General features: G+C 44.4%; 1 protein-coding gene across 3 annotated transcripts in view; it reads right to left on the bottom strand.

Annotated features, from left to right (window-relative positions):
* Nucleotides 1-17,806, bottom strand: part of BPIFC (BPI fold containing family C) — a 35,595-nt gene that overhangs the window by 739 nt on the left and 17,050 nt on the right. For 2 of the 3 annotated variants that reach the window (XM_059681736.1, XM_059681738.1), the window contains 8 exons: nt 14,948-15,039; nt 13,322-13,498; nt 12,123-12,176; nt 10,876-11,046; nt 10,183-10,250; nt 2,919-2,961; nt 1,251-1,314; nt 441-517 (listed from right to left, as the gene is read on the bottom strand). In XM_059681736.1, the coding sequence (XP_059537719.1) occupies nt 441-517; nt 1,251-1,314; nt 2,919-2,961; nt 10,183-10,250; nt 10,876-11,046; nt 12,123-12,176; nt 13,322-13,498; nt 14,948-15,039 (746 nt within the window). The remainder of the gene's footprint in view (nt 1-440; nt 518-1,250; nt 1,315-2,918; nt 2,962-10,182; nt 10,251-10,875; nt 11,047-12,122; nt 12,177-13,321; nt 13,499-14,947; nt 15,040-17,806) is intronic. The other variant, XM_059681737.1, reaches the window with a different exon arrangement.

The following is a 17,806-nucleotide window of genomic DNA, read 5'->3' as shown; positions in this document are numbered from 1 at the left end:
GGTGGTTTCTTACCAGGTCCTATTGTGTCACATCCTCTCCTTCCCTACGCACCAGCCATGCCTTTTGCAAGCTCCATAAACCACTTCACCTCTCTGAATCTTACTTTCCTCATCTATAAAATGGGATGGATACTCCCAGCCTTCCAGGCTGTCTTATGGAATAAAGAAAATAAAAGTGCACTACAGTGCCTCTTGTTCTGTGGTGTGAATAAATTTGGCTGCAAAGGGAATTTGGACCTGGCCTGATTCTAAAATTCAAGTTTAAATGCTCTTCATTGTTAACTGCAAGCTTCAAGAGCTAAACATTTTGTTTATGAGAGTCCTTGGGCTTGGAAAAAAAACAAAGCAGAACAAACTAAAACAGAAGGTAAGCAAGTAGAAGGAGGCTTATTCTACTATGACCAGCAATGGGGCAATTAAGAGACTGTTCACATTCTTACCTCAAGGACTTCAATGTCTGAATTGACGAATGAGATTTTGTGTGGGCTGGGCAGAGGAAATCCTTGCTGCAATTTTGCTAAAATATAAAACAAGATGTAACATAATTGGGCACGGGCACAGAAGTTTTGTCAAGCTTTTCAGTAAGAGACTAACAGGCAGCTTTTAAATAATCTATCTTTTCATTCTCCCTGGTCCTTTGTTTTCATTTTTTCCGACGTGTCCCTAGCATTGCCCCGGAAGAGTGGTTAATTAATCCATTCTTAATAGAAATGCACCTGTAATTATGTGCATTTGGATGGCAGAAACATGCTGGCAGCTTGTCCAATTTATATTTTGAAAACACCTTACTTTTTGGGTCCTGAGAACATTCTGGTCTCTAATACAAAGTATAATTTAATTAAGCCAAACTCAAGATGCTGCTGTGTGTGAACATTTGGCATTCATGAAAACTGTGTCTATCCAGATGGTGGTCTTTGCATAAGAGCCAGAGAGACACCGACCGCTAAGGAGAATAATGCCATTTCTGGCTGAAGGCGACTCTTCAGTGTGGAAGGAGAATGGTTTCAATCTCGTCACTCCACCAGAGACAGCCTTTCTTGCTGAGTCTTCATGCAGAGTTGCTAACAAGGCTTGGATCTGGAATAACTAATTTTGCAACCGTATCCTTGATGGTACAAACTTTGCAAATTGTGGCACTGGCCTGGATTCCTAATAACACCTGAGAAGTACAAGCTTTGGGTGGAAAGTCCCAAACAATCCCCGACATTTGGCCAATGTCAGAGTCACATGGTTTCCCAAGGACCTCTTACCGTTGGCCAGTGGGAGGACGCCAAAGTGGAGAATGGAGGACAAGATATTTTCAAACCTCAAGACCTGAAATGAAAGGGGAAATGAAATCACTTGGGCATTGTGAAAGAGCCATGCCTGGGTTAGGCCTGCACTTTCCCAGACCTTACCGGGATAGAGAGCTATGATTAGAGTCTCCCCATAGAGATACGTATTCTAGCTTCCAGACTCTGAAAGCTATTTTGTGGGAAACCACACTACAGAGTTTCCCAATCCCTTTTCCTCCTTGAGGATGGACATTTCTGCTCCCCTCTACCCTGGATCATGGTGACAGCAAATGCCGAAGGACCATCTGGTGGCAGCAAACATGGCAGCTTAGATATCTACCAAGTAAGACAATCCTGGACAACTAACACATATCCCAATGCGTAGTCTTTCCTTAATTTACTGGGAAGCCCAGCCACAGCATTATGTTATGCGCCATGGTTAATGACATCACCAGAAGCCCAATTTATCTTTAATAAATTATGGTAGTTGTATAGTCTTAGCAAAGTGCTGATTTCTGGGAAGGCTCAAGTATTAAGAACTAAATGGACTATGATAAACATGGATTCAATCAATGAATATTTTTTGAACACCCTCTAGGTTTAGCAATAATAAGGACCTCTTTGCAGCTTAACAACGGTGGCTCTGAAGCAGATTTCCTAGCTTTACCTCTTGTTTATACCACTTTACTGTGTGATGCTGGGAAAGTGCCTTAACCTCTCTGTGCCTCAAGCTCCTCAACTGAAAAGTGACGATAACAGTACTAATTGCATAGGATGTTGTCAGGATTATACAAGTTAACATAATGCCTGGTATATACTATTGTCAGTTTTTCTCCCCAGAAATGTCATGGTTAGTACAATCTGTTGTTGGTAGTGAGCAGTTTTTCTGGGTCTTCCTGGAAGACCTGGACTCATTTTGACTCCTCAGGGCTCAGGAAATAATATTTACAAGACAGTCAGCTACGCATTCTCACTGACTACTGTCTGTCATCTACCGAATGGCTATGCCACAGAGGTGCTAATCCAGGGTGACCCTACTTGAGAACCACTGCTCTAGAATATAAGCACCATGAAGTTGGATGCCAACTAGTGACTTGGCTGATCTTCCTGAAGCTTGGGAGGGGGGCTTCCGAGTTGCATGTTGGGATATACTCTTCCAATCAGGAGGTCACCAGGCTGCGCCCCCCACAAGGTATCTATACAACCAGCCTTGACCTAATTTTAAGAGGTGGATAGAAAGCCTTCAAAGAGCAAACTTGATCATGGTCTAATAGCTGACATGGGGCCTCGTTCTTTCTGAGTCTGGATCTTAAATTGAACTATAGAGGATTATTTTAGAAAAAAATAAAATCCTCCTGAAGACGCACCCCCCCCCCCCCAACATTACACAGTGTCTTAACAGTCTTTCAAGTTCCTTTTAAAGTCTTTCTGAGTAGATAAAAGTGAATTGGAAAGTTCCTCTCTTGTTTAATAGTTAATGGGCTTGGTGGACTGACCAGTAGCTACATAAAGAATTTTAAAGTTAAAACCTACACTCCTGGGAAGACCAAGTACTCCTCAAGGCATAGAAAACAGTCATCCAGCTACTCTATAGGAGGATTCACATTCTCCTGGGACAGGGAATGATGAGACTCTGATTCCTACCTCGATATTGTCGCGATTGGACTCTGGCAAAGAGAGGCGGAACCTGAAAACAAAACCACAAAAACCAACAGGTTAAAGGAGGAATATTTTAAAACAACCATTTAAATAGAAAGAAACAAAAGGGGTCGGAAATTTTTTTTAGCTGAATATATTACTATTTAAAAAACCCCACACCACCCAATCTTGTAAGGACATGATGTTCTATTGCATCTTTACCCCTATATTCGCTGCTTAAGAAGCAGGGCAGGAAAAGCAGAAGGCTTGGGTTCCCCAAGTGCTTTTGCTCTGTGGGACTTAGTCTGTTGGCAACTTGGAATGCAGAACAACCTTAATAGTTTCAGTCAACAGCCATAACAACCCCCCCTTCCCCTCCCTCCCGCCCCCGCCGCCCCAATCTCCTCTGATCTCTGAAGCTAGGCAGGGTTAGGCCTGGGTAGTACTGGGTTGGGAGAACAGTTCCAGGTCTTCTTGCTCTGAACGCAACCTCATAACTCCTCTGATCCAGGCTGGTACCTTATTAATAAACATGATGATGATGGTGATAATGGTGACACTATATGACATGTCCTAGTTTAGGAGATTTATACACTTTTTTAAAAATAATTTTTTTGTTAATCCTCATCTGAGGATATTTTCTCAGGGAGAGAGAGAGAGAGGGAAAGAGAGAGAGAGAGAGAGAGCGAGAGAGAGAGAGGGGGAGAAAGGAAGGAAGGAAGGAAGGAAGGAAGGGAGGGAGGTAGGAAGGGAGAGAGAGAGAAACATCGATGTGAGAGAAACACATCAACTGATTGCCTCCAGCACTCATCCCAACCAGGGGTGGGGAGTGAACCTGCAACCCAGGTACATGCCCTTGGCCAGGACTCGAACCCACGACACTTTGGTGCATGGGCCAATGCTTTAACCATTGAGCAACACCAGCCAGGGCTAAAAGTTTTTAAATTTAAACTTCACAATAACCCTGTGATAGATGCAATTATTGTTTCCCCTTTTGCAGATGAGGAAACTGATGATCAGAGAGGAGAATTAAGTTACCCAAGTCTCAGAGTTAGCAACTGATGGATCTCACTCTACTTGACTCTAGAGCAGGGGTCCTCAAACTTTTTAAACAGGGAGCCAGTTCACTGTCCCTCAGACGGTTGGAGGGCCGGACTATAGTTTAAAAAAAAAAACTATGAACAAATTCCTATGCACACTGCACATATCTTCTTTTGAAGTAAAAAAACAAAACGGGAACAAATACAATATTTGTATTTGCATGTGGCCCGCGGGCCGTAGTTTGAGGATCCCTGCTCTAGAGTCCATGCCCGGCCGAGGCCACAGCTCTCAGGAGGCGGTATCACCTATACCATTTTTTATCTGTTCCATCACAACACATTGGGAAGCGTCAGCTCTGACAGCTGTCTGGCGTCACAGGCAGTGCAGGGTAATTGTGAAGGCGCTGCTGGGACATGGGGAGGGATGCCTCCCCTGGGTCACACCACCTCCTATGGACAAGGCAGACCAGGTTGGAAATCTGGCCACATAAGGTGGGACACACTTGTGAGTTGTCCTTCTTTTCTTTCATCACAACCCCAAGCCATGATTGGCCGCTTCAGGACCACCTGCTAGAGTGAGCTCATCTGGGGTGTCCCACAAACCAACTGTCCTTTCCTCGTAAGACCATCTTCTGTCTCTCTCCTTGTTTTCTAGGCACACTCACAGGTTTGCTTACTAATGGGCACGTCTCACTGTCTGCAGAGAAACAGGTGGAGCAAAGAGCAAACTCTCCCTCCTCTGTTTCTGAAAAACACGCAAGTGCAACTCAGACCACGAGGTGGCGACTCAGTTCAGTCCTTTGACCTTTCATTCTCTGCCAGGCCCCTAGCCTGCTACGGAAAGCCTTGACACTAGGAACTAATTTTTATGACAGAACCACAGAGTTCTTGGGGAAAACGGGAGCTCAAATAGCCTTACTTTGCAGACATATAAGAATACACCTTATTTTAAAAGTTTTGGAGAAGGTTTATTGTCCTGACCGAAAACCAGAGCTAAAGTGCAAACTCTGAAGCGTGGCAAGAGGCCCTTTATGATCTGAGCCAATATAGCAAATATGACACAATGAAAGTCAAGTGCAGCAAAGCACAGGCACTCACAAAGCCATTCCTCCAACCCTGTGGCCACAGCGGACATTGAAAATCAATCCTGCACTCAATATCTACCCTATAACAATTGTTTATCTCTTTGCCTGATTGTGAACTCCTTGAGGATAGAGATTCAGTCTTAACTTTGTATTCCCAGATTGAGTACAGGGCATGGCACATTTAGGCACTTACTGTTCGTTCGTTCATTCATTCATTCATTCATTCATCCAGCAGATATTTACTGAATACCTAATAGATTGTGAGCAAAACCAGACACAGCCACTGCTCTCATGCAGATTATTATAGCCCAGTGGGGAGGCAGGCATTAATCAAATGATCCACTGATGACGGTGTAATTGCAGATTGTGATAACTGCTCTGGTGGAAAGAAATACATTCATGGAGGCAAATGAGAAAGGAACCTCATCTTACTTGGTGGTTACGGGAAGTTTTCCAAACCACGGAAAAATGTCCTTGAGCTAACATGTAAGGGATGAGCAGGGTTAAATAGGCAAAAGGGGAAGGGAGAGAGAAGGGGTCTGGGCAGAAGTTGCAAAGGCCCTGTGGAGGGAACAGAGGGCAAGATGATGCTGGAGAGGCAGACGGGGTTGACCAGGCTAGGTTTCTCAGGCCATGTGAGAATTTTGATATTTATCCTCAGAGCAAGGAGTCGACAGAAGGTTTCTAAGAAGGGAGGTGATGCCTGTCTTCTGTAAAGATCACTCTGGCTGCAGCATGGAGGGAAGACTGGCAGGTGAGAGGTTTCCCAGGTGCTCAGTCTATGCTCAGTCTATGATGTGGTTTGCAACGTGCAGAATTTTATTTATGTGAGGGAAGGAGAGAAGCTGCTGAGTGTGCAAGAAGCAATTAGAGAGCAATGCAAAGCAGTGTGTATTCAGGTGCTCTTTCGTAAGTTGCTGCAGGAAGTCTGAGAAGGTGGGACAAGGTAAAACAGCCAGCGTGGGCAGCGTGTGTGTGTGTGTGTGTGTGTGTGTGTGTGTGTGTGTGTGTGTGTGAAAGGGGGGGGGAAAGAAGAAGAAAAAGAAGAAGGGGAGGAGGAGGAGGAGGAGAAGGAGAAGGAGGAGGAGGAGGAGGAGAGCGGGGGTGGGGGGGATAAACTGCCCTTTGAGAGAAGCATTCTGTACACTACCATGTCCCTTTGCACCCAGTACTGTAATTGCCTGAAACTGAGTGTTTCTCTCTCCAGACTGTGGATCTGGAAGGTCGACACCACTGTCCTCTCTACTCGCTGTATTAAGAACAGGGCAGAGCACATAATAGGTGCTTAATAAATTCTCAATGAGTGGATATTATGGATAAATGAGCAGATAAAGGGCAGGGTGGGAGAGTGTCTATTGGAACTGAGGTCACTTTGAGGGTGAGCCAGTGTGGGTGTCATTGCACCAGCAGAGTGTTCACTTTAGGAAACAATGGGTAGTCAGGCTGGCTGGCTTGAAAGGTAGAACCAGTAACTGAAGGGCTTGAAACCCCAGGCTGTGGATTCAATCCAACTATGAAAGATTTCGAGGGGAGCCCATTCCAGTATTTAAGGATCCTCTAGATGAGGAAGAGTTCCCCAATGTTTTCACTTGATTGCCTTCTGCAACCTGGAAATTCCCCCAGAGTCAGGGAGAAGGGGAAGAAGTCATTTGGGGTTCCCTTCTCTGATGGAGCCCCTCCCCCCACAGTGGCTTCAACATTCGCTCAGAGGAAGGGTGGAGATGGAGGTCAACAGGATGCCAAGTCTGAGCTCTGTTGACCTGTCCGAGCACTGTTCCAACAGAAACCGAATCCATTCTTCCCGGACCTGTTTTCCTCTCTGGGTTTCTCTCCAGATGGCTCACCTGGGGAAATGTTTATCTGCCCAGGCTTGAGGAGTGGAGTTAGGTGGTGATTCTATCTGCTTGTCGTCAGCTATATTTGCATTTTCTGCCAGTGTTGCATGGGAGGGGTTGTCGGGCATGTGTGTGTGTGCTAATGTAGTGGGGTGGGGTGCAGTTTGGAAGCATCCAAAGCCTCAACCCCATAGCAATGTCAAAAAATGATCTAAAGCTCTAAATGGTTCAACACGAATGTGCATTTGATTGCTTCAAGCTTTGCTTGCAATTAAGAGGGTTAGACTTGCACCATCTGGATGAGAACCAAATAAGGGAAAGTGTTGTTTAATTTGGCCTCAGAAATAATTGCAAAATGTCTACTATGTGGGCCAACCTGTGCTGGGGTTACCGCCAAATAGAACTGTGTTTGGAATGAAATTCTCTATTGTAGATAGAGCAGTAAGAATCTGATGTATGACCGAGTGCCAACTCCATAGCTTTTAAGACCATCTGGGTCACACTTTGCTGCTAGAATGGGGAAAGAGAATGAAATAGCACCGCTAGTAGGAACAGATCTTTCTTGAGCGCTGATAATGTGTTGGGTATTGTGCTTTTCACACTTTAGCTCATCGACCTACCCATACAGCGATGCTGTGGAGAGGTGCTCTGTCTTGCTGGTGAGGAACTGATACTTGGAGAGGTTGATTAGCTTGCTCAAGGCCCCACAGTTCCAAATGACCGAGGCAGAGGTCAAACTCTCATATGTCTGACGTTAGAGCCTGTGCTCTTAACAGACAAATCCAAAGAGGTCAAATTTGTTATTTCTACTCTCGGCTTTGGCTTTCGTTATCCTTCCTTTACTCAATTCCTTAATGCAACGAGAAGTCCAATTCCAGTGTCTCCTCTATCACTACTTATCAATGAGGAAGGGCATGCTCCCTGTTTCAGTTCAGTGTGACTCCATGCTCGTGGGTTTCCGCTTCTAGGCAGGGGATTTATTTTCTAAGTCTTAGGTCTAAGTCTTATTTTCTAAGTCTCAACTCTTCACTACACCAAAGGCACTACAATCCAGTAAGGAAACACTCAAGGCTTTGAAAACAGATTCACCCAGCTTCACGTTCTGGCTCCGCTATTCAATAGCTCTGTGACTTGAGTAAGTCATATTACCCCCAGAAACCGAACCATGGGGATAATAACACCTACCACCAGGGTATTCATTCAATCTACAGACATTTATTGAGTGCTGTGTCAGGTCCTGGAGATACAGGGTTGTGAAATTGAAATGAAATAACCTATGTGCAGTGCTTGGCATAGGACCAGTAGACAGTAAAGCCTCACTAACACAGAGTAGTCATGAATAGTAGAACAAACAGCGATTTCTCTAAGCACCATCCCAGCACAGGGGAGTGAGGTGTTTTCTGAATAAGGGAACTCTTGAAATGATCTTGTATGACTGAGCACCACTTTCTGCTGGCTGAGGCCAGCCCCCAATTTTAAATAATAGCCACAGCTGATGTTTCTTGAACACATAACATGCACCTTACATGTATTAACTCATGTATTCCTCACAACAACCCCTGAAGTAGAAACCCGCCTGGTAGTCTGGGATCTGAACCAGCAAGTCCGACTGCAAAGCCTGTGAGCTCACTACCTCTCTAGCCCCCTCCCCTCTGGATGTGCCTCTGATTTCCGCAGCTCATCTCTATGCAGCCCACCCCTAGCAGCTCCGGAAAGAACTGCTCCAGGCAGGGGATGGTTAGAAAGGCGGGGTGTTCTGGAGAGCTGTATTTGGAGACCCTGTGTCCCCCGATTTTTCTCAGAGATGTTTCCCTGATCCCCACCCGCTTTCCTCTCCTTCCTGCTCTGTCTCTCTGACATCACCAAAGATGAAACCTGCCCATCCTGAAAAGCCGTGCTTGCCTGCGAAGCCCAGGAGTGGAGACACTGGCTGGGGTGGCCTGTGTGGGCGGCGGGGCTACCGTTCTCGCTGCCAAAGGCTAAGGCCACTCTTCCAGCACCACCTCTGCTCCTTGGCAAAGCCTTGCCTCTCACGTTGGCTGCCTGAAGTCTGAGTGAAGCCGGGCCCACTCGCCTGGGCCATAGTCTGCTCCTTGCCGGAGGTTTGCTACAGTCCCCCCTGCAGGGGCCACCCTCAGACTCACGCAGGCAACCTGTGCAGTTAGGAGGGGCCTCTGCTCACAAGGGCCCTGCTCGGTTAAATGCCCTGCTGTCTCCATCTTGAAATTCTACATAATTTTTGAACAAGGGGTCTGCATTTTCATTTTCACAGGGCTGACCCATGTGCTCATGCAGTTCCATATTTTTACTTGTTTCACTTATTATTACAGGTATTTTATTGAAAACATCTTGCAATGGGGAGAAAATGGGGACATATGCAATATTTTAAACAATAAAGTTGTTTGTTTTTTAAAAAAGAAAGAAAACGTGTTTCTACAATAGTCCTGATAACCATCAAGTTGACTGATGGTGATTGACTTAGTTTTCCCCTCTGTTGGTTTCCTATTCCTATTCTTTTTGGACTCTGCCTTCTTTGTCTGTTTTATTCTTTGTCTATTTCTTCCTTTCACAGGTGTAATCTGGACCATCTGATCATTCTGTATCTCCTCCGCACAGGTAGTCTGATTCATGGCTTCTACTATGGGCTTCATAGGGCTGAGGAAAATGGGCTGTTCCTCCAAATGGCCATTAGTGTTCAACCATCTGTGTCTATGACCTGCTCAAGCCCCTTCACACCGCATGTGAAGAGAGCCAGCGGAGAGCCAGCCAGGCCATGTGGCACAGGCTTGTTAAACTCTACCTTACAGTAATGAGATCCGAGTGTCAGAGCCTGAAGGTATCTGTGGAATGATTCAGTCCAACTTCATTATTTCTCAGATAAGGAAACTGAGACCCAGTGGTCAATAGACTTGATCACGGATATGGAAGCAGTGAGCAGGGATTTGAAACTTCATTCCTTGACCTCCAAGTTTTATGCTCTTTGCTCGATGGCATGGCTTCTGAATTTGTTAAAGAGGTATTTTAGTTTTATATGGCTGTACCATTAGAATGTGCATTTATAGTAAATAATTATATTACCATGTTGCCTATTTTAGCTTAATATTATTTAATGGGAAGGAAATAAGAAAATGTTCGCAACACATTTTTAAGTCCCTACTTTGCAATGATCTGGACTATTGCAGGAGAAGTGTGTAAGTGATTCCTGTTCTATCCAGCGGTAACTCGGTAACTGCACTTGTTGTGTTTGTCTCTATGGTCTGTTAATTCACTTATGGTGAAGGTTCCCAACAGTCAAATCATTTGATCTTACCTGTTCAGAGACAGGGAGCAGATCAGCCTTTGTCCCAGAATAACCAGGCCGACACTGGTGCTAGCAACCTGCAGACAAGAAAAGCATGGGTTGCTAAGAGTGAAGCTCTCTGGCCATAAATTGGCCATAGATATTATTCCCAATAGTGGAAACATCATAAGCTCCATTTCCCTCTCATTCTGAGAGATATTTGAAAGAAATAATTCTAAAAATACTGTCTTTCAGGTATGAAAACTAACTATAAAGACTTCTGCTTGAAGATCTCCTTTAAACTGTTTTTTCCCCCCTCCTAATCTCTCCTCTCTATGTACCATATGTGTGTGTGTGTGGTATTTCACTTAGGTTCATTGTATTAGTCTCTTTCTATTGAATCGTATTTGGCCTTTATCTGCTCAAATAAACTTGAATTCCACCTTGATTAACTTATTTCAAGGGAAAAGAAGGTTGGCTGTCAATGTAACTGAAGCAGAGGGAAGGGCACACGGGGAGCAGAGAAAGGCGCAGAGCTATTTTATAATGTATGGGGTTTGAGCACTGGCCTCTCATAGCTCCCCACACGCCATCTCAACCCTGTCCTCACTCCTGATATACCATTTCCCAGCCCTCCAAGCACTTAGGAGACCACTGCTGGCCAGTGGTTCCTACAGGAGAGCATTGGCATCCACAGGCTGCCCTCTGTCCCCACAGACTTACAAAGTCCATGGAAACGATGGTCTCAGCAGTGGAGTTCTCAGACTGGGTGAGTAACATGATGGAAGCAGGGATGTCCAGGGTGAAGTTGCCTGGTAGTAAACTGATCACGGGAGGCTCCGTGGCCATGATCCGAACCATGAAGGGCTGGGACAAGATGTAGATCTCCGCAATCTGCCCGGGTTCAGGGAATAAATGGAGACCGGGGGTTGTGAGTTGATGAGTGAAAGTCACAAATTTGGGGTGACTAAATCTTACATCATACAGTAAGAATAGAAGAAACGCTCCTTAATAGTAACAACAACAACAACATGCCAAAAACAAATAATAATGGCTGAGGTTTATCAGACACACACTGTGTGCCAGGCACCATGCCAAGGCTGTTTGTATTATCTAATTTAATCTTCACAAAATCCCTGTGAGGCAAGTTCTCTCCATTTCACAAATAAAAAAAGTCAGTCTTGGAGAGGTTCAGTCATTTTCTCAAGGTTCCAGGTGAGTCAGTTGTAGAATTGGGGTTCAGATGTAGGTCTGTGTGATTCAAGATCCTTACTCTAAATCCAGGATGCTCTAGAAACAGTATGTCTTGCCCGGCTGGCGTGGCTCAGTGGTTGAGCATAGACCTACGAACCAGGAGGTCATGGTTTGATTCCTGGTCAGGGCACATGCCCGGGTTGTGGGCTCAATCCCTAGTGCGGGGTGTGCAGGAGGCAGCCAATCAATGATTCTCTCTCATCGTTGATGTTTCTCTCTCTCTCTCCCTTCCTCTCTAAAATCAATAAAAATATATATTTAAAATAAACAAACAAAACAAAAACAGCATGTCTGTCTTTGTCCTCAGGGGCAAACCTGAGCCTTTCATACACTTGGTCCAGCACTCAGGTGCTCTGAGGCATGGCATTAATCGTTGCTTGATGAAAGGCACAAGCAAGGGCACTAGCCATTCATTTCCCATTTAAGCTAATTATTTCCAGTGTGTGGAACCTTGTGGGTGCAACAGATGATTTATCTTTTGAACTTAAAATCTTTTAATAGTAAGATGTTCAGTAAATATTTGTGGATACTTGAACAAAAGAAAAAAATTCCTTAAGAATGTAAACATGGACTCGGGCTTGCAACAAAAAGGAATAAAAAGAACCCCCAAAATAAAAAAAAAAAACAACAACAAAAGAACCCCAAGTGTTCTGGAAGTAATTCCAACGAAACCAAATACACTATCAAGGAGTCAAATCCAAATCCTGGCCACTTACCCGGGAGAGAATGTTGCCAACGCCTTGAGAGTTTCGAACCAAATGGCTGGAAATCTGGAAAATGAAGCCCATCATGTCAGAGTGTACGGTGTGTACTTCAGGTTGTCTTTTCAGGGAAAGTATAGTATTCCCTATAATTTGTATGAATTATGAAGCTGTTGCACCAGAAAAAGTGTTTGAAGGCAACTTACCATTTTATAGACCAACCCCAGGAAACATGAGGCCCGGGGAAGGGAAGTGACTTGCACATGGGGAGTCCCCCGGGAGAGAGATATGTTCCTTTTGAGTAAGTGGCTTTTAACCGTGGGAACACTGTGTCCATCATATACTATGTGTGGTCCGTGTATAAATATTCGATGGTGGTTAACAACACGTTTTATGCTACTGTCTCCATTATGGAGACATAGAAGGCTTAAGTAATTTATCTTCACGGATGGGTGGTTTTTAAGTCTTGAAGCTAGAAGTGTCTAATTTTCAGCACATGGTAGCTGGTATGGCCAACTTAGTATTCTGAACATAAGGTTTATGACAACGTGCATAATTAAGACCTTCGGAATGAAGATTCATAAGGGATGCTCGGTAAAAGTTGTTGGTTGGCTGGCTGGAAAGAGTGTTCTCATATGTAAAAGGGAGGGGCATGGCAGAGAGAATCAGTGAGTATCTGTATTCTCACAGTCACTGCAGATAGGTCAGTTGCAGAAGAAATATTTATGTTGGCATAACATAAGGAATAATAATAATAATAACCAGCAACACTTATAGTATACTTTCTCTGTGCTGGGCATTGGTCTGAATGCTTTAAATATATTTAAATCTCTTTAATGTCCACATCAACCTATGGGTTATTATGGATATTAAAGAATTATTATTATTCCAATTTTTCAAATGAGGAGACTCTGGCACAGAGAAGTTAAATAAACTGAAATTGCCCAATGTCACAGGTAATAAGTGATGGAGGGGGTCCTGTCATCTAGAACAGTGACTTGGAGTCATAAAAAAATGAAATTAGAAGAACTGGAAACTCAACAACTTTCCAACTATTAACATTCATGCCACAATTCCTTCACTCATTGTCCTGATAGGAGTGCTGGTCTACAGAGCCTAGGAATAGAAGTTATAACATAGAAGCCCCCAACTGGGATACTTATGATAACATGAAATGTGGGAGCCGACTGTCATCACCCGTTAGCTCTCCTCACCTCTTTTGTGGAGAGAGTGACATTGAAAGCCCCAGCTGCAAAATGAGCGAAGGAAGCAGATTTAAAGAAATATTCGGAGATTCCAATGTAGAGCATAGAGTCGCTGCGTTCTGGGAGCTCAAAAGGCACTGGGGAGAAGGGGGGGTCGGCGAGGTTTTCCAGTGGGTAGAATGCGCCCTGTGGGAAAAGAGAGAGAGGCCAGTGTGTTAGGTGAAGGCTCAAATATGCAGGACACAAGAAGGTGGACCCTCTCAGGTCAGAATAAGAAAAATTGTAGAAACTCAGTAGAGAAGAAAAAACGATAAGGCCTTATGACTCCTTGACTAGTGACCATGTTTCAAAGCTCTGACGACTTCTTGAGCGTACATCTGGGCATGTCTGTCCACTCTAGGGTGTAAACTAGTGAGAAGTTCCTTGTTGGTCCTCTTCTCCAGGAAAGAAAGGAAGGTGCATTTAGCTGGAGGTGACAGCTCTGAATACTTCCTGAGGTGCCAGGTAGAGATGTCAACCCCTGACCTTCAAACCCTGTGATTGCTGAGTGTCTGGGATGTCACAGAAAGACTCAGGAGGCTCCAGAACTCTATATGAGTTAAAGCATTCAGCAAATATTAATTGCGTTGAACTGGGTTGAACACGGCACCTTGAACTGCACCTGCATCACGTGTTCATGAATGCACCATGTGTTTCAGAAGTCTAGGAGAAAATCCATGGCATTTCTAATGGCCCTCATTAGCCACTGGTTGTCTTGTGTAATGTTTAACTAATGTGAAGGACTCTGAGTGATTGAAATATAAGCCATTATGCATTTTTAAAAACAATGATATTAACTTTGGGGTAAAACTAAACATAAGGGCAGTTAGTCACTTTCCCAGAATCAGCAAACACCATTTTCATGTGCTAATAGCCCCAGTAGAGATCGGCAGCACGCAGTTAAATGGACTAATCTGAGAGGAATAGAAGTACTAACATGTACAATCACTGATGCGGTAAGTTCTAATAATTGCAGACCACTCTACTCGCTGCCTCCTAGCCTCACCCCACTCCCAGAGGCAAAGGCAGCATGAGACTCTTCTTGAAGAAGACAGACATGTCTTGTGCAATCCAAACCATCGTTGACCGATCAAGGAAATGTTCAAGAGTCTTTCGAAAGAGCATAACATCAGGGATTGTTTCAAAGAAAATTATTTGAAGAGCATGTAGGTATATTTCCTCTGCACACATTTGTTCCCTGAATACAGTCGGCCCTCTGTATCCTTAGGTTCTACTTCAACCAACCGCAGACGAAAATACTTGAAAACAAAGTTACATTGTTGCTGAGGGGCACTACGTAGTCAGGCCTCTGATGGTTGTGTCGCACGGAGCATGTGCATTTCCTTTTGACAACCATCTACCTAGCATTTATGTTGTATTAGGTTATGTAAGTAATCTAGCAATGATTTAAAGTATACAGGAGGCCGTGCCTGGGTTAATTGCAAACACCTTGCCATTATGTAAGGGACTTGAGTATGGAAGATTTTGGTCTTCTGGGGAGGTGTCCCGTAACCAATCCTTGGAGGACACAGAGGGGTGCTTGTACTGGCTGTTGGTAGCCAGGATGAGGACTCTGATGATGATGATAAAAGTTACCTTCAAATTCAGGTCAATGTAGTTCTCAGTAATTTCTGGGGAACTCATTAGCGAATAATCCAGCAGGGTATAGTTGTCAATCTTGGTTAAAACTAAAACAGATAAAGCAAAAATAAAATTTACATTCATTAAAAGCATAATGTATGATTAATGTATATCTAAAACAAATTTTTAAAAATTTAAGAATTTAAAATTATATTGTTTAAAAGAATAATTACCTTGTTTCATAAGTAATACACGTTCACCTTTTTCTTGTTATTTATTCATTCGTTTATGTATTTATGTAATAGCTGACATTCAATATTATATTAGTTTCAGGTCATGCTCACTTTATAAGATCCAGGAAAAGTAGGTAAGTCAAAAGAAGAAAGTAAAAACCCTTTTAAATCACATTACCCTGAGAGAAACTTAAAATTTCGGTATATACCCTTTTTATTTCTCTCTCTCTCTTTTTCTCAATGTACATAAATTCTTTTTTTAAATATATATTTTATTGATTTTTTACAGAGAGGAAGGGCGAGAGTTAGAAACATCGATGAGAGAGAAACATCGACCAGTCGCCTCCTGCACACCCCCTACTGGGGATGTGCCCGCAAACAAGGTACATGCCCTTCACCTGAACTGAACCCGGGACCTTTCAGTCCACAGGCTGACGCTCTATCCACTGAGCCAAACCAGTAAGGGCATTCTTTTTAAAGAAGGAATTAGACGAACAAGTCAACTTGTCAACATTAAGCCATACGTATCAGGTTGGTATAATGAGACTTTCAAGTTCTATGTTAAAGCCTCCTATGTAGTTAGAACTTAATTTTTTCACAATAAGCAGGCATCACTGTTGTAATTAGAAATAATTTTTAAAAAGAAATATCAAGAGAGACAGACGGGAGTAAAATCCACTAGGTTGGAGAGGCCAAGAACATTCTCAGGCACAGTGCTACTGATTCACGTCCTTTTTGTACTATCGTTTTCAGAGCCAAGCGGAAGGCCGGGCAGGGAGCCCGGGGCCAGGGGCCAGTGGGCATGGCTTTCAGGAAGCATGGACGTCAGTGTCTGGGACAGGTTATGTGTGCGGTGGTGCGGTGCTCAGTTCCCGCCCTGGCCTGGGAGCTGCTTTCCCGACCACCACCTTGTGCTCTGCGAGGGGAAGAATTCCTCCCTAGAGGCAGGCCCTGAGCACCACAGCTTCCCTTCCTGCACGTCATGCTTGGTTTATTCCATAGAAGGAGATGCGAAGGAAGAAGAGATGAAGCGATTTGCCAAGGTGAGGGAGCAATACTATCCTATGACACCACAGTTTTAAATCTGTTTTCAAATTCACAATCTCCATGGATCCACCATCAGCCTATGAGGGAAGCAGGACCGTGATCACTTTACAGGTGAGGGGAGTGCAGTTCCCAGAGGTACAGAAACTTGCCCAAGGCAAGCTAGGACATGAGACTCCTCCACCAGTTCTTTCTTCACTCCTTCTTTCTCTTTCCCTGCCTCCCCAATCCATTCATTTTCTTTCATCCACCTGGATCCATTCATCAATCCATTTGCCCAGCCGCCCATCTCCTGTCATCCCCTCATCAATCTAATATTTATTAACTTAGTGAGGCTTAGGCACTGTGCCCGGTGCTGGGAACACAGAAATGAGTCACAGTCCCTGCCCTCGTGGAACTCATAGTCTGGTGGAGGAGACAGACATATAAACGGGGAATCAGAAGACAGGGTAGTAAGAGCAGATCTAAAACTGAGCTCTTGATGGTCCTACTACAAACCTATTCTCACAGTCTTCCCCATTTGGGTAAATGGTAATTCCATTCTCCCAAAGTTCTGGTTGCTCAGGGTAAAAACCTGGGGTCATCCTTGACTCCCCTCATGACCTACATTCGGCGTGTCAGCTAATACCACTGTCTCTACCTGCAAGCTACATCCAGGACCTGAATGTGCCTCGCCTTCTTCATCTAGGCTCATGGGAGTCAGTAGCCTCTTAAGTGGTCTCCCTGCTTCCACCTTTGCCCCTCCCTCCTGTCTATTATTAATGGACAGAAGTCAAAGTGATATTCTTAAAATATAGATGAGATCATGCAAGCATTTCTCAGGACTCTCCAAAGGCTTCCCAATGACCTACAGAGTCCTGGACATCTACCCATCTGCTTTCTCCTCCCTGACCTCATCTCCTGCTATCCCCCCACAACCCCCGACTCCCTCTGCTCCCCATATGGCCTCCTCACAGTTCCTCTAGCACACCTGGCATGTTCCCGCTTCAGGACCTGTGAGCTTCTACTTGAAATGTTCTTTGCCCAGATCTAGGAGTGGCTCACTCCCTACTTCATTCAGATTCGCACTCTATGTTACTTTCTCAGTATCTAAAATGGCAACCCCTGGCCACACTATCTAAAATGAAAACCACTCCCCAGCTCCTCCCCTGCTTTAGTTTTGTTCTCATCACTCATCACTAGGATGCCATAGATTTTACTTATTATCTTGCTTGCTGTCTGTCTCCTCCCACTAGTCCCATGAGGGCAGGGATTTCTGTTTCCGAGCCTGACTGTTGCATTCCAGCACCAAGAGCAGCACTTGGCTTGTACCATTGGTGAATGAATGGGTGGACTGGAAAGAGAGAGACACTTTCAGAGTATCATGTGAGTATAGAGGAGGCGGAATTTTAGGGTGTGGACATCAGGTAAGGTTTCTTGGAAGAGACTATGCCTGAGCTGAGCCTGAAAAGATAAAGAGAAGTGAACAAGACAAGGGATGGCCGAGGGGTAGCGAGCGGAAGGGACTGCATCCCTCACCACTTAGCACAGTGTTGGCAACGAAACAGGCACTGATAATATCTACTAAATGAATGAATGGGTGAAGGGAGGGGAAGCT

This window comes from Myotis daubentonii, chromosome 2 (assembly GCF_963259705.1).
Source record: "Myotis daubentonii chromosome 2, mMyoDau2.1, whole genome shotgun sequence".
NCBI lineage: Eukaryota > Metazoa > Chordata > Mammalia > Chiroptera > Vespertilionidae > Myotis > Myotis daubentonii.
Note: the sequence above shows the minus strand (reverse complement) of the source record. Positions and strands in the feature narration are given on the sequence as shown.